Source organism: Anomaloglossus baeobatrachus, chromosome 5 (assembly GCF_048569485.1).
Source record: "Anomaloglossus baeobatrachus isolate aAnoBae1 chromosome 5, aAnoBae1.hap1, whole genome shotgun sequence".
Lineage (NCBI taxonomy): Eukaryota > Metazoa > Chordata > Amphibia > Anura > Aromobatidae > Anomaloglossus > Anomaloglossus baeobatrachus.
Window position 1 is genome coordinate 276,919,679 of NC_134357.1, and position 13,245 is coordinate 276,932,923.

Consider the following 13,245-nt stretch of genomic DNA (forward strand, 5'->3'; position numbering starts at 1 on the left):
ATATAATATATATATATATATATATATATATATATATATATAGACACACACACATACATATACATACATACATACATACATACATACATACATATATATATATATATATATATATATATATATATATATATATATAATATATATAATAATCATACACGAACACACCACACCTCCTCCTGGACACCCCATTGATCCATAATTTTGCATTTCACATATGTTCGGTAGTAAGATCAGTCATTTTATTATTTTAAAGGTAAAATACAGATACGGATTGAATAACACTATTTTTTCCAACTTTGGCAATATTAACCATCTTTACCAAATCACAAGTGCTTCGAATTAAAACATTCATTATTCCACTTATAAAACACAAAATTACGGAGGAGACAATTACACAGCCAACGTATGTATCCAGTAAATCCGATTCAGCAGGTCAGGACAATATAAAATACATCACAAATTACGGAATTGATCCAGGGAAGCATATTCCATATTTGCTCCCATTGTTTCAAGTCTCCTGGACAGATACAAGTTAACTGATTATTGACTGCTGGCGGCTTTGTGTGTCTACGGCACCAAACTAAAAGTCTAGTAACCATGACTGGTTTGTCTATGGCTCATGTCAACCTTGTGGTCACATAGAAAGGTTACTGGAAAGTTTTAGTAGTGGTATCTTGGAAGGAATCATGTTCTCCATGATAATCAGCAGATCTACAGGTATTATCACATTGTTAATCTAAGCTCTAGTTGGTTGGAGAAGTCTTCTTCACACGAACAGTCCTGTTATAAACCCATCTGTCCTATTTCTTAGGGATCGTCTTCACGGACACAGATCCCATCTGTCCACATAGAAACAATGATACAGGGGGACATTGTTGGTCCACATGTCCTGCTCAGTAGTGGCTGCAGGATGGTACGCACGTAGGATCAGTCACGACCCCACAACCAATATTATGCAGGAACACGGACTCCAAAATATTTCCGCAGCTGCTCCAAGAACACGAACGTCAAAACTGTGTGAGGGACAAGTCTGATGCCGGCTGGAACAAGACCCTGAGACCAAAATTGAGCTAGTTAGAAAACAGTGAACACGATATCACATCTCACAATCAATTCTCCCCAGACTTTTTATCACCTTATAAAAGGCCAGTGGTCCCAGCTTTGCAGTCTCCATTGCGCAGTGTACAACCCCCTAAAAGATGAAGAAAGTAAAGAGAAATGGTTAAAAGTAAGCGACACAAGGTATACGCCAATTGCCTGTACAAAGACACAGGTCTTACCCTGTACTCCCCCTTGGAATTCATTAGTCGTGTTTTCAGGACGTCCAGGGGCTGACATAGGAATGTCGCACATCCACCCTACAAGGGACAAAAGGCGGATCAGCTTCCTTCTGGACAGTTTCTAGTCTTGTAACTGAATGAATGTCATTGGGTTTCTACATCTACATTTCCATAGTTATTTAACCCCTTTAAAGATCCAGTGAATTTCTCATTATTGCGCTGTTATTTTCTTCCTCTTCTTCCAAGGGCCACAACACTTTTAGTGTCTCGTTGACATAGCCATCCACGAGGGCGTCTTTTTTAAGTGACAATATGTAGCTTCAAATGTCATCATTTATCCTACTATACAATTTATTGAAACATAAGAAAAAAAATTCAAATTACCGTATTTTTCGCTTTATCAAGACCACACTTTTGCTCCCCCAACTTTTGGGGGAAGTAGGGGGTGCATCTTATAATCCAAATATATGGGGGAGGGGGGTATAATATTCTATATTATATGCATACATTTTATATATATATACAACATACACATACATACATACATACATACATACATACATATATATATATATATATATTACACATACACACATATACATACATTATATATATATATATATCTATATATATTATATACACACACATATACATACACACACACATCTATCTATCTATCTATCTATCTATCTATCTATCTATCTACTCTATCTATCTATATATATATATATATATATATATACACACACACACATATACATACACACAGAGTCCAGGGAGAGGTGTGGAGTGCTGCTGGGGCTGGTGAAAGCTGCAGGAGGGAGCGTTAGATCTCCTGCTCCCGCTCATATAATATGCACTGCCGCTGTCCATCACCGTGGTGCTGAAACCACACCGCGGTGATGGGCTGGGGCAGTGGCGCATATTATATATGCCTGCGTCCCCCCTTTGATGGCACATGTCCCCGCCGTGTTAGATATGGCCCCCATGCTGCTGCCCATAGTAAAATAAAAAACTCTATTTACCTCCTCCAGCGCTGATCTCCCGGTCTCTCTGCTGCCGCTGTGATCAAGCACGCAAAGATGATATCACTCTGCTGTGCCGATCACATGACCGCCACCGAGAACCAGGAAGTGCAGGAGCTCAGCAGCACGGAGGTAGTCACGAGGGAGGGCAGCACTGGAGAAGGTAAGGAAAGAGTGTTTTATTTTACTATGGGCAGCAGCATGGGGGCCATATCTAACACAGGGGAAGGTGTTCCATCCATAGGGGTCCATATCAAACACAGGGGGAGGTGTGCCATCCATAGGGGGCCATATCAAACACAGGGGGATGTGTGCCATCCATAGGGGGCCATATCAAACACAGGGGGATGTGTGCAATCCATAGGGGGCCATATCAAGCACAGGGGGATGTGTGCCATCCATAGGGGGCCATGGGCAGCCCAGGGGGACATGTGCCATCCACAGGGGGCCATGGGCAGCACAGGGGGACGTGTGCCAGCAATCGGGGACGTGTGCCAGCAATAGGGGACGTGTGCCAGCACAAGGGGGACGTGTGCCAGCACAAGGGGGACGTGTGCCAGCACAAGGGGGACGTGTGCCAGCACAAGGGGGCTATATTCAATATAAGGGGGCCATATCCAGATTAAGGGGGCTAATTTTAGGATGGGGGGCTATGAGGGACATATACCCTATATGATTTGTTAGATGGACACTGGCATTATAAGACGGACCCCATTTAACATTAAAAAAAAATTCTCTTTTCCTTCACCAAATTTGGGGGTGCGTCTTATAATCAGATGCGTCTTATAAAGTGAAAAATACGGTATATGTTTATTAAACTTTTTTTATTATGTACATTTTATTTATTTATTTATTTATTTTTTAAACTTCGGTCATTTGCTCCCTTATACTGTATACTGCCACCACAGAAGTATTACAGTATATTTTTGCGATCACGGTTCTCCTATGGAGCTCATCCTGCACTTGAGCTTCATTGGAGGACAAAGATGACAGCAGGCCACAGACTGCCATGATAACCCATAGGCGTTGGGAGCCGATTGGACCCAGTGACCACATGCATTGGCCTTAGAATAATTTAGATGACTATTCTCAATGGAATAATGGGGTCCCTTTTATTTGCATCGAAGGTTATCCATAGAGGATATTGTGGTGGTAAAAGTTATGGGATAAGGACTTTACTATCACTTTTTTATTTCCCACTCTTTTGGCCTCCATCAGCTTATGGCTAGGTTTGGCGTATGAGCAAGGAGCCTTCCAGGCACACAAAGGTGATCACATAAAGAGAAGTAAGCTGAGTTGTATACACCTATGGTCTTTCATGATTTTAAAAAAGTGGCCCAAGATTAGAGAATGCCATAAAATAAAGAAATAATTCTTACCTACCTATTACATATAGACAATAAAGATCAATGTACATTAGAGTGGAAGAAAGAAAAACTTACTGCAATAGAACTGGCCAAAAAGTGAGTTAAAATGTTGTCAGACAGGAATCCAGTGTTGAGGACCAGCTGCTTCGCCTGATCATAGCACGCCAGCTGTAAGGGAGGAGAAAGCAAGTATCCTCAAGGAAACATACATAGACGGAATCAGATGTTTGGAGGAACTTACTGAAAGGGACAATCTTTTTTTTGGAGAGAGACAGAAAGCGGTAGGGGAATTTAACCCTTTCAAGCCCCCCCCATATTGATCAATAGACTATAGACATAATTGTTCTGCACTGATATGAGAAAAATCGAGCTATCATACTAACAGCCCAATAGTGTTTTGAGATGGGGAACTGAAATCATCAGCAATGGCAGAAAATCCCTGAACACTGCACTTATTAAGCATCCATTGGTTTCGCACAGAACAGGGGTAGGTTACAATATTGAAAAAACATTTTTAGAATTGTGCATTCCAAACATTAAACTGTACTTCTCAAGTTTGGAAGTTATAGGGGATACCAAAACCAATCTATAGACTACCTTATTAAAATTATAACATTTTATTAAACATATATGCCACAACATAACTTACATACACCACGCAATATAAAATCACAGTATTTTAGGTAGAAAGGAGAGGGAACGTAATAGATACAATCCCTACCCTTTCCCTTCCTGACATACTAGGTCGGCGTCCTGCAGATGATGAAGCCCCTGTTCAACGACGACTATTTGGGCGATTCTTGAAACAAACTGTGGATTTTTCCTTACTAAATCCTTCATTATCTTACACAGACATTTGGACTGACATGTATTTGACATAAAAAGTAGGTTCCTATCTCTCAAAATATATGAGACGGTTGTATTACATACTTACCTTCTCTAGACTGTGCACTATATCTTTGGGCTCTATTGGTGAAACATGAACCTTCTAACTATTGTGAAGGAGCACTGGTGTCTAGAATAAGGGAGGGAACCATTAGGAAATAGTCGTCGTTGAACGGTGGCGTCATTATCTGCAGGACGCCGACCTCCGTATGTCAGGAAGGGAAAGGATAGGGATAGCATCTATTACGTTCCCTCTCCTTTTTCTTCCTAAAAAACTGTGTTTTTATTTTGTGTGGTGTATGTAATTTATATTGTGGCATATATGTTTAATAAAATTTATAATTTTAATAAGGTAGCCTATACATTGGTTTTGGCATTAATATCTACCTATGGTATTGAATAGCGGTATGTAAGTTATAGGGGATAGCAGACAACTTCTCTATCGCTGGAGGTCTACCCGCAGAGATATCCAGGAAAGAAGGAGGGTTAGTGGTTGTTTTGTGCTAAGAGTCAAAAATGATGATGTGAGTTATTCTAAAAAAAAAAAAACATGGTTTAGTTCAACATGTTTCAAAGCTGCCTTGCTTCTTCATCAGGAAAAAAAAACTCCTGATGAAGAAAGGCAGCTTCAAAACACGATGAAATAAACCACAACATCATCTTTGACCGGCAAAGCAGAACAAACTTTAACGGTCGTCCTTTCCTCTTCATTCGCTTTTGAGCCTGTGGATCTGCAGCAGCAGTCATTACACGCCCCATTTCATCCACTGAGGGGAGCGTACAGTTGTGCGCAAAAGTTTACATACCCCAGCAGATTTTTTGCTTTCTTGGCCTTTTTTCAGAGAATATGAATGATGACACAAAATCATTTTTTTTCCACTCATGGTTAGTGGTAGGGTGAAGCCGTTTATTGTCTAACTACTGTGTTTTCTGCTTTTAAAATCATAATGACAACCAAAAACATCAAAATGACCCTGATCAAAAGTTCACATACCCTGGTGATTTATTTATATAAATTCCAAAGTTGAGAATAAACCGTTTAAGGTGATGTTTTTGTGGTTTCTACCCACTCGCTGCCAATGACTGACACGTCTCTGCCTGTGTACATGTATAGGAAGACACCTGTTACTCCAGGAAAGTGCTACAAAAGCCTATTCAGTGGCACTCAATAATATAAAGATACAGCACTAATGCCAGAACAAAGTAAGAATACTACATAAAAGGGAATAAATACATAGCTAATGTGAATATGAGCCAAAGGATATAGGCATTGCAGTACTGCTTTAGAAATATTTGTAAAGAGATTCTTAGCTTATGTATTGGCCAATCTATGTGAGCCCGATAACCTCGACAAGGTGAATTGATTTATATATCGGAAACCGAACCTAAAATGCCTCTGTGTGATTAAAGATCTGCGTGTTTAGGCATATAGGTTCCTGGCTAAATAAGATTGTGGACACACCCTGGCTATGGGGCGGAGTGGCAGGTCAGAACAAATGCAGTACACCTTGTCGAGGTTATTGGGCTCACATGGATTGGCCAATACATAAGCTAAGAATCTGTCTTTACAAATATTTTTAAAGCAGTAACACAATGCGTATGTCTTTTGACTCATATTCACATTAGCTATGCATTCATTCCTTTGCTAGTATGCTTACAGCAGTAATGCACTGCAAAGTATCCTTATATTATCGAATGCCACTGGATATGCTTTTGTAGTTATGTTGTTTTTTTTTCGTTTGGCGCCTGTTCACACTTATTGAAGGTGCTTGTCAGTTTTCTGATATAGTTATACTCCAGGAAAGTGGGCAGGGAAGGAACTACCAAAGAGCCACCAGTCTGACTAGTCTCCTGTGCAGCTCGCTACCTCACGGCTTTTAAAGTATGTTTATTTATTTATTTATTTTTTTAAACACCACATCGCGTTTTAGAGTGAAATAGCTACATGACTTCAGCTAGGTATATCGGGTGATACATGCGTCTCGTGGATCGAGCAGCAAGTATCTACTGTCAGGTTCCCTGCAAGAGGCGCAGTTTCAGTTCTTTAGGAGAGCTGTTCTACATAATTTGTAAAAAGCATAAAAAATAATTGTCCTCACCTGTCCGACTGTTACTAGAGCTCCTCTACTGGACGCCATGGTGGCCCCCGCGAAAAGCTTCCTGAACCCCTCTAAATAAACAATAACGAGGAGTTATCCAAGACATTCACAGTGCAGGGAGTATTCTGGGTCCATCAGAGATATAGCGGACTTACCTTCTTGGATGACTCGGTACATGCCGTCCAGTGCATGGGCGTAACTGAAGAAACATGAAGAAATAGGCGGGTGATGATCAGTCATCAACAGCACAGACAAATCTCACTATTTTGGCTGCATATGTTGCTGTTCTAAGGCCAAGTTCACATGGTGCAGAAAGGTTTGTGAATTTGGTCATAAATCCACAACAAATCTAAAACCTAAAGTGTTCCTTATAATAATAATAAGTTTTATTTCTATAGCACAAACATATTCCGCAGTACACATTTTGTGCACATTTGGCTGCAGATTTCATACTACAATATTATAAAGCATGGGTGAATTTTGTGGCAGGCAGATTAGAAAATCCTTAACAGGCTCTCATTTGTGTGTGGATTTTTTTCTGCCATGTTTTTTTTTTTTTTTAAAACCCCATCCAGTATTGTAGTGGAAATGACAACAGATCTGCTCTGTAAATTCCACAATGCAAATCTGCAGTGTGAACAGACCCTAATGTATAAAAGAGGAGGTTAAACCCTGAACAATGTCCAACGCTTCACAAGCACTCGTCCAAAAGGATCCCACTGATTTAATTTTGAAAACAATAGTCTCCAATGCATGCTCGGACATCAAGACCCCAAATTCATGCGCCTGTTCTAGCCCTTTCTTTCCAAAATGAACATGTACCCATTATACTCCATATAAGTTACAAAAGCAGTAAAAACCCATGCATATTTGATGTATGATCAATGTCAGAACATATTTACTGACCAAAAAGAATTATATATCACATGTAGCTTATAGGGGGTGGACCTATATAATGGACTAATCACTGAAAAGGCAGTACAACTTCAAAAGAAAAGGCATGATCAAATACCCAATTGATGCATAGAATATAAAGTTTATTGACCAAGCATTAAATTGTAAATGATAAGGACCGGAGGAATGTGCATACATATAGCAGTTTGTAAATGAAAAGAAAAGACCAGGACCCATATACCAAAAGTAGATATTGATATGTAATTAGAAAAAATTCAGGATGTTTTATTCAAAAACCGCCATTAGGGGTCACTAGTGTCCCATTGAGATAGCCATGACGCTGCAAGAGTCAGATAATAAATAAAGCAAAGCAAAGTTCGATAATCATAAATTGAAGACTACATAGCAGCACATAAGATATAAAAAACTAACTTACAATGGAGAAGAGACATCAAGGAGTAGCGGTGTAAGCAAAGTGAGTCCAGAAGCACAGCACCGACGCGCGTTTCGGTAAGGTGTATGCACATTTACCCAGTCCTTGTCATTTAAAATGTAATGCTTTGTCAAACTTTATATTCTATGCATCAACTTGGCATTTGATCGTTTCTTTTCTTTTGGAGTTGCCATTACAGTCTATAGACAGACAGGATTACACATGCACAAATTTCCTGTGTAACTCAAAAGAGATTGATCGTCTCTTCTATTACTAGATTTTAAAGTCAGTGGGATATTAGGATGGAGAGATGGAAAAGGCAGATCTTCCATTTTTCCCACACCCATCATTATTCTAGATTTAAACCAATGGAATAAAAGATACCAGCGGGTAGGCTGAAAAAGGCAGCCATGATTTACGCATCTATATCTACTCAACAATTCTTGAATTGCTTCTTACTTGCGTCTCAGGTGTGCAGGCAGTTTCACATCATTCTGCATCCTGAGGGGAAAAAAAACAAATATATGAAAAAAAATGAACTGAAAAGCATTCCTTATAGTTTAGTACACTATCCTCCAGTACAGCATATACCACAATCAGGATTAGAGGGAATCTATCAGCAGGTTTTTGTTATGTAATCTGAGGACAGCATGAGGTAAGGGCTTTGATACAGATTTCAAGAATGTGTCACTTATTAGTAGTTTCAATACAATGAGTGTCATAACAGCAGGAGATTATCTCTGCCTGGACTACATGGCATGTGAGACCTGGTCCAACCCCGCCTCCAACACTGATCAGCAGCTCACTATCACTACAAAGTACACAGAAAGCTGCCTGTGGTGTGGGCAGGGTTAGTTTTCGGAGCTCTGCTACATCTAAAAACTCTGTGTCACAACTGCTTCCCCCAGGAGACTAAGTGACACATCCTTGGAATCAGGGTCTCTTTTCCTATATTACACTGCTCTCAAATGGGTTATCAAAAACCTGGTGACAGATTCCTTTAAATTACCTATCTTGAATAATCTAGTACAGATAACTGGAGTTGAGAAAATACATTTGCATTGCCCTGGTCCAGTATACAGGCTGGCCCTCTGTGGCTGTGTCTTCACTACTGTGGCTGGCATCCTGGTTGCCGCTGGTATTCACTGCGCCCTGCAATATCATGCTGTTGAAGCACAACTCGCGCCATGAAGCGCTGATAATGTCCGGCTGAGGATTCCAGACACAGGAGTAAAGACTTAGCTGGTCCATCCACGATGAAGGATCGTACCATTCTTCTGTTTGCATTAAACTTTTCTAACAAGTACAATTTAAATAGATCAACACAATTTATATACAGTTCACTAATATTCTTAGTTTTGTGTGTTACAACCGCCTTCTCCAAATCCCACCTGATGATCTGTGCACACATTGCATTTTTTTTGCTCAGTTTTGTCACAAAAGGTGAATGATATAGTACCAGCAAGGTGACAAACCCCAGAAGTCTCATGCACACATTGCTATTTTTTGTCCCTGCAGATTTCAATCTCCAACATGTTTCAACTTCCTCACAGAAGTCATGATGTCTTCTAGGAAGTCCTGATATTAGATTTAATCCATCTTTCCCTCCAAATGCTGCAGGTTTCCACAGTGCCAGAGGGACCCCAGCAGCCTCAGAGGATAACCAAGCCCCCGCCATGCTTCACCGTAGGCAGGGTGTTCTTTTCAGCATTTGATTCATGGTAGCACAATGCCCATTACTAATTTTAATAACCAATATAACTTTTGGTATCTAAAATAAAAACAATATGCTGACTTTGGATAACATAGAATGCAATGTTAATTAAGGGGTTATAAAAATCAATAATCACTACAAAAATTGCAATATTATTATTGTTATTATTAGCTGATTGACTATGCCCGGCTTAATAAACACTGCAACAGAATTAAGAATAATATAGGGGGAGGGAAGGGCAAAATGCTATTTCTTCTGGTCTTCACGCAACTGCCAGGATCAGCCTGGGCCTTTTTGGAAAAATCTTTGCAGTAATTGGACCAAATGACCAATTGGATTAAAAAATCCCTTCAAGCTCAAATGAAAAAAAGATTTTATACCTCAAAATGTTAAGTACCACTAAAAGGGGTGGAATGGGGGGTATAAAGTTAGGGGCACAGAGCTGAATACATAAAAGACTGGAATTATTTTGGGCATATGAAACCATGTGTGCCCCCAAATTAAAATGCTCTGGGGTCCCTTGAATTCCTACCTGCCTGTAAGTACTTAACCCCGTGAGAAAAAAATAATAGTCCCACATAACCCCTTTAACTTTTTGGGCCTCTCCCTTGAGAGCCCAAGAATATTAGTGAACGTGAGACTATTGCACATAAGGAATAGGCCAAGCTTCCTCAGGGTGGCTGCCAGAAGCTGGTGTCTGGCTATGTATCATATTTACAACAGGTCGTAACAGCCAAAGGCAGCTCTACTAAGTGCTAAACATGCTTGCCATGAAGGGGGGAATAATTCTGAGGCTGCAGTAGTCAGTAAAGTGACATTTTGTGCTGAATTTGGAGAAACCACTTATAGTCCTTGAGAAGGGGCATTTAAACGGTTATTGTTTCATTCATTAATTGCAAACAGCAGAAAGTTTGTACATTTTACTAATAAAATTTGCAGTGGCGGATTGAATAATTTTCACTGCAATCATATGTACATACATGTAGGACTCTCTGCCAACGGATTACTAATTCGGAGGGCACTCACCTGACATTTACCATATCTGCTGGGGTCCCGACAAATCCTCCAGTGAAGCCTAAACATAAGAGGGGAAACAAAATGTGAAAAAGGAAGCAAATACCATTCCCACCAGCAAGTCCAACCCTGCGATCCCACCAGCACGTCCAACCCTGGGATCCCACCAGCACGTCCAACCCTGGGATCCCACCAGCACGTCCAACCCTGGGATCCCACCAGCACGTCCAACCCTGGGATCCCACCAGCACGTCCAACCCTGGGATCCCACCAGCACGTCCAACCCTGGGATCCCACCAGCACGTCCAACCCTGGGATCCCACCAGCACGTCCAACCCTGGGATCCCACCAGCACGTCCAACCCTGGGATCCCACCAGCACGTCCAACCCTGGGATCCCACCAGCACGTCCAACCCTGGGATCCCACCAGCACGTCCAACCCTGGGATCCCACCAGCACGTCCAACCCTGGGATCCCACCAGCACGTCCAACCCTGGGATCCCACCAGCACGTCCAACCCTGGGATCCCACCAGCACGTCCAACCCTGGGATCCCACCAGCACGTCCAACCCTGTGATCCCACCAGCACGTCCAACCCTGTGATCCAGAGACAAGACGGCTGCTAAAAGTTACACTGAACATACATAAAGCTGACAAGTCCCAAAGGCAGGAAGCCCAGGACGAGAAGATGGCAAATGGGAGCGTCCTGGGAATAGAATACAGCTCGGTGATATTACTGAAGAGGACACTGCGATGTTCAACATTAACAAACATTTAGCACATGGTAAGAATCTGTGTTCCATGATAAATTATGATATAGCCAATGTCATAAAGAACTACAATGACATAAGATAACACTGATGCCATGACAGGTAAAAGACGAATATACCAGTTACCGGAATCAAGTCTTTTAGCTGTGCTCCGGTGCCAAGCTGGTAATATTTCCCACCATTGTCCTGCCATTTATCAGCAGCTCGCATTGTGTTGATTGACCTACCATTCTGACCCATAACTGTTGGAACCAATGTCTTGGCATTTTCTTCTGTCCTGTAAGTAGCTCAATTACTGCGGCTATATTTAGAAAAACTTTTCCCGAAAGTATGCCACTTTTGCTCATCAGATTTTTCTGACACAGCCAATGGATAAGAATGGCACCATATCAGGAAGAAAGCAGCTACTTCTTTTTTAACCTCACATAACCCTTTTAAAGTCTGCACCTCTCCATACACTTTTACGAGCAGCAACTCTCATCTCATATCTCAGTAATGGAATGAGCTGTCTTCACTGAATACAGATTTTATCCATTAATTGACAGTGAAAGATCAGTCTAGGAGGAGAAAGAAGCAGATTTCTCTGATAGATATATTACAAAGTTTCCAATTTTCACTTGTACTATTGAATTATGAAAATAAAAATTAAAACCATAAATAAGGCATGGAGTTGTGTAAGTATTACCCAGACTGCCACTGCACCAAAGCAATCTGGAAGAGCCAGTAAAAGCTCCAGAAATGGCACATCTAATGGATATTATTTAGGCTGGGTAGGACCAAATAACCACAGGCCTTCTCTGCCTGATAATACGGGGCCTCAGCTGTCTGCTTAACCTTGGCCGATTATCAAAAATAGGGGGGACCCCACATCGGTTTTTTTTTTTTTGTTTTTTTTAAATAATTAAAAAAAAACAAACATAAAAACAACACGACATGGGATTCCCCCCTATTTTTGATAACCAGGCAAGGTAAACCAGTCAGCTGAGGGTTGCAGCCCATAGCTGCTTGCTTTACCTGCACTGGTTATCAAAAATAGAGGGGACCCCACATAATTTTTTTTTATTATTATTGCCTATCCACATTTGTTTGCAGGGAAATTGCTTCCTTTTGCAGCCCCCTTACTACACACCATTTTACAGCAACAAGGTTTGGGTCCCCATTGACTTATATGCTTCTGGTAAAGTTTGGGTCCCGAACTGAACATTTAATCTGTGGTAAATAAATGGTGGGTCCCTTTAAAGAGCCAGTACCACCATTCCCCAGAGAAATTACAGGGCTTTTAATTACGGACAACCATTTTATGGTTGGCTTTGTCGATGCAGATGGCATGAGCCGCTCAGCTTACTGAATGGCGGCAGCACTGCCAAATCGTTACAGTTGCCGTCAACAACAGTCACCGAAACAGTGGCACAGATTCAGCACTGGACTAGGGCCGAATAAGTAAACAGTTTGTTTTATTTTACTAATCACTCCGCTTATAGGAGAAAAAAAAAAATTTTTGAAAAGGAACTTTTTGGGTGAAATCACTTTCAGAAGAGGAACTAAAAACGTTCAGCTGGTCTTACCACTCAGCACCCTCTTTACTCCTACTCTAAGACATACATCAAGACAAGAATTGCACCTTCATTCATTCATCTCTGTAGTTGCTCAAAGGATGGACCCATAAGTTGCAGCATTTGGTTCACTACTCAATGTACCAAACAGGAACTTTAGAGAGGTTGTCCGCTATTTGAACAACCAATGCTTTAATAAACCAGTTTCCCA

General features: G+C 40.9%; 1 protein-coding gene across 2 annotated transcripts in view; it reads right to left on the reverse strand.

Annotated features, from left to right (window-relative positions):
• Positions 1-225: 225 nt before the first annotated feature.
• The window catches only part of SLC25A10 (solute carrier family 25 member 10), a 64,258-nt gene continuing 51,238 nt past the window's right edge, over positions 226-13,245 (reverse strand). For both annotated transcript variants that reach the window (XM_075347454.1, XM_075347453.1), the window contains exons 4-11: positions 10,724-10,772; positions 8,443-8,484; positions 6,812-6,855; positions 6,657-6,727; positions 3,748-3,840; positions 1,281-1,358; positions 1,136-1,192; positions 226-1,053 (exon numbers count right to left, since the gene is read on the reverse strand). In XM_075347454.1, the coding sequence (XP_075203569.1) occupies positions 952-1,053; positions 1,136-1,192; positions 1,281-1,358; positions 3,748-3,840; positions 6,657-6,727; positions 6,812-6,855; positions 8,443-8,484; positions 10,724-10,772 (536 nt within the window). In that variant the 3' untranslated portion in view covers positions 226-951. The remainder of the gene's footprint in view (positions 1,054-1,135; positions 1,193-1,280; positions 1,359-3,747; positions 3,841-6,656; positions 6,728-6,811; positions 6,856-8,442; positions 8,485-10,723; positions 10,773-13,245) is intronic.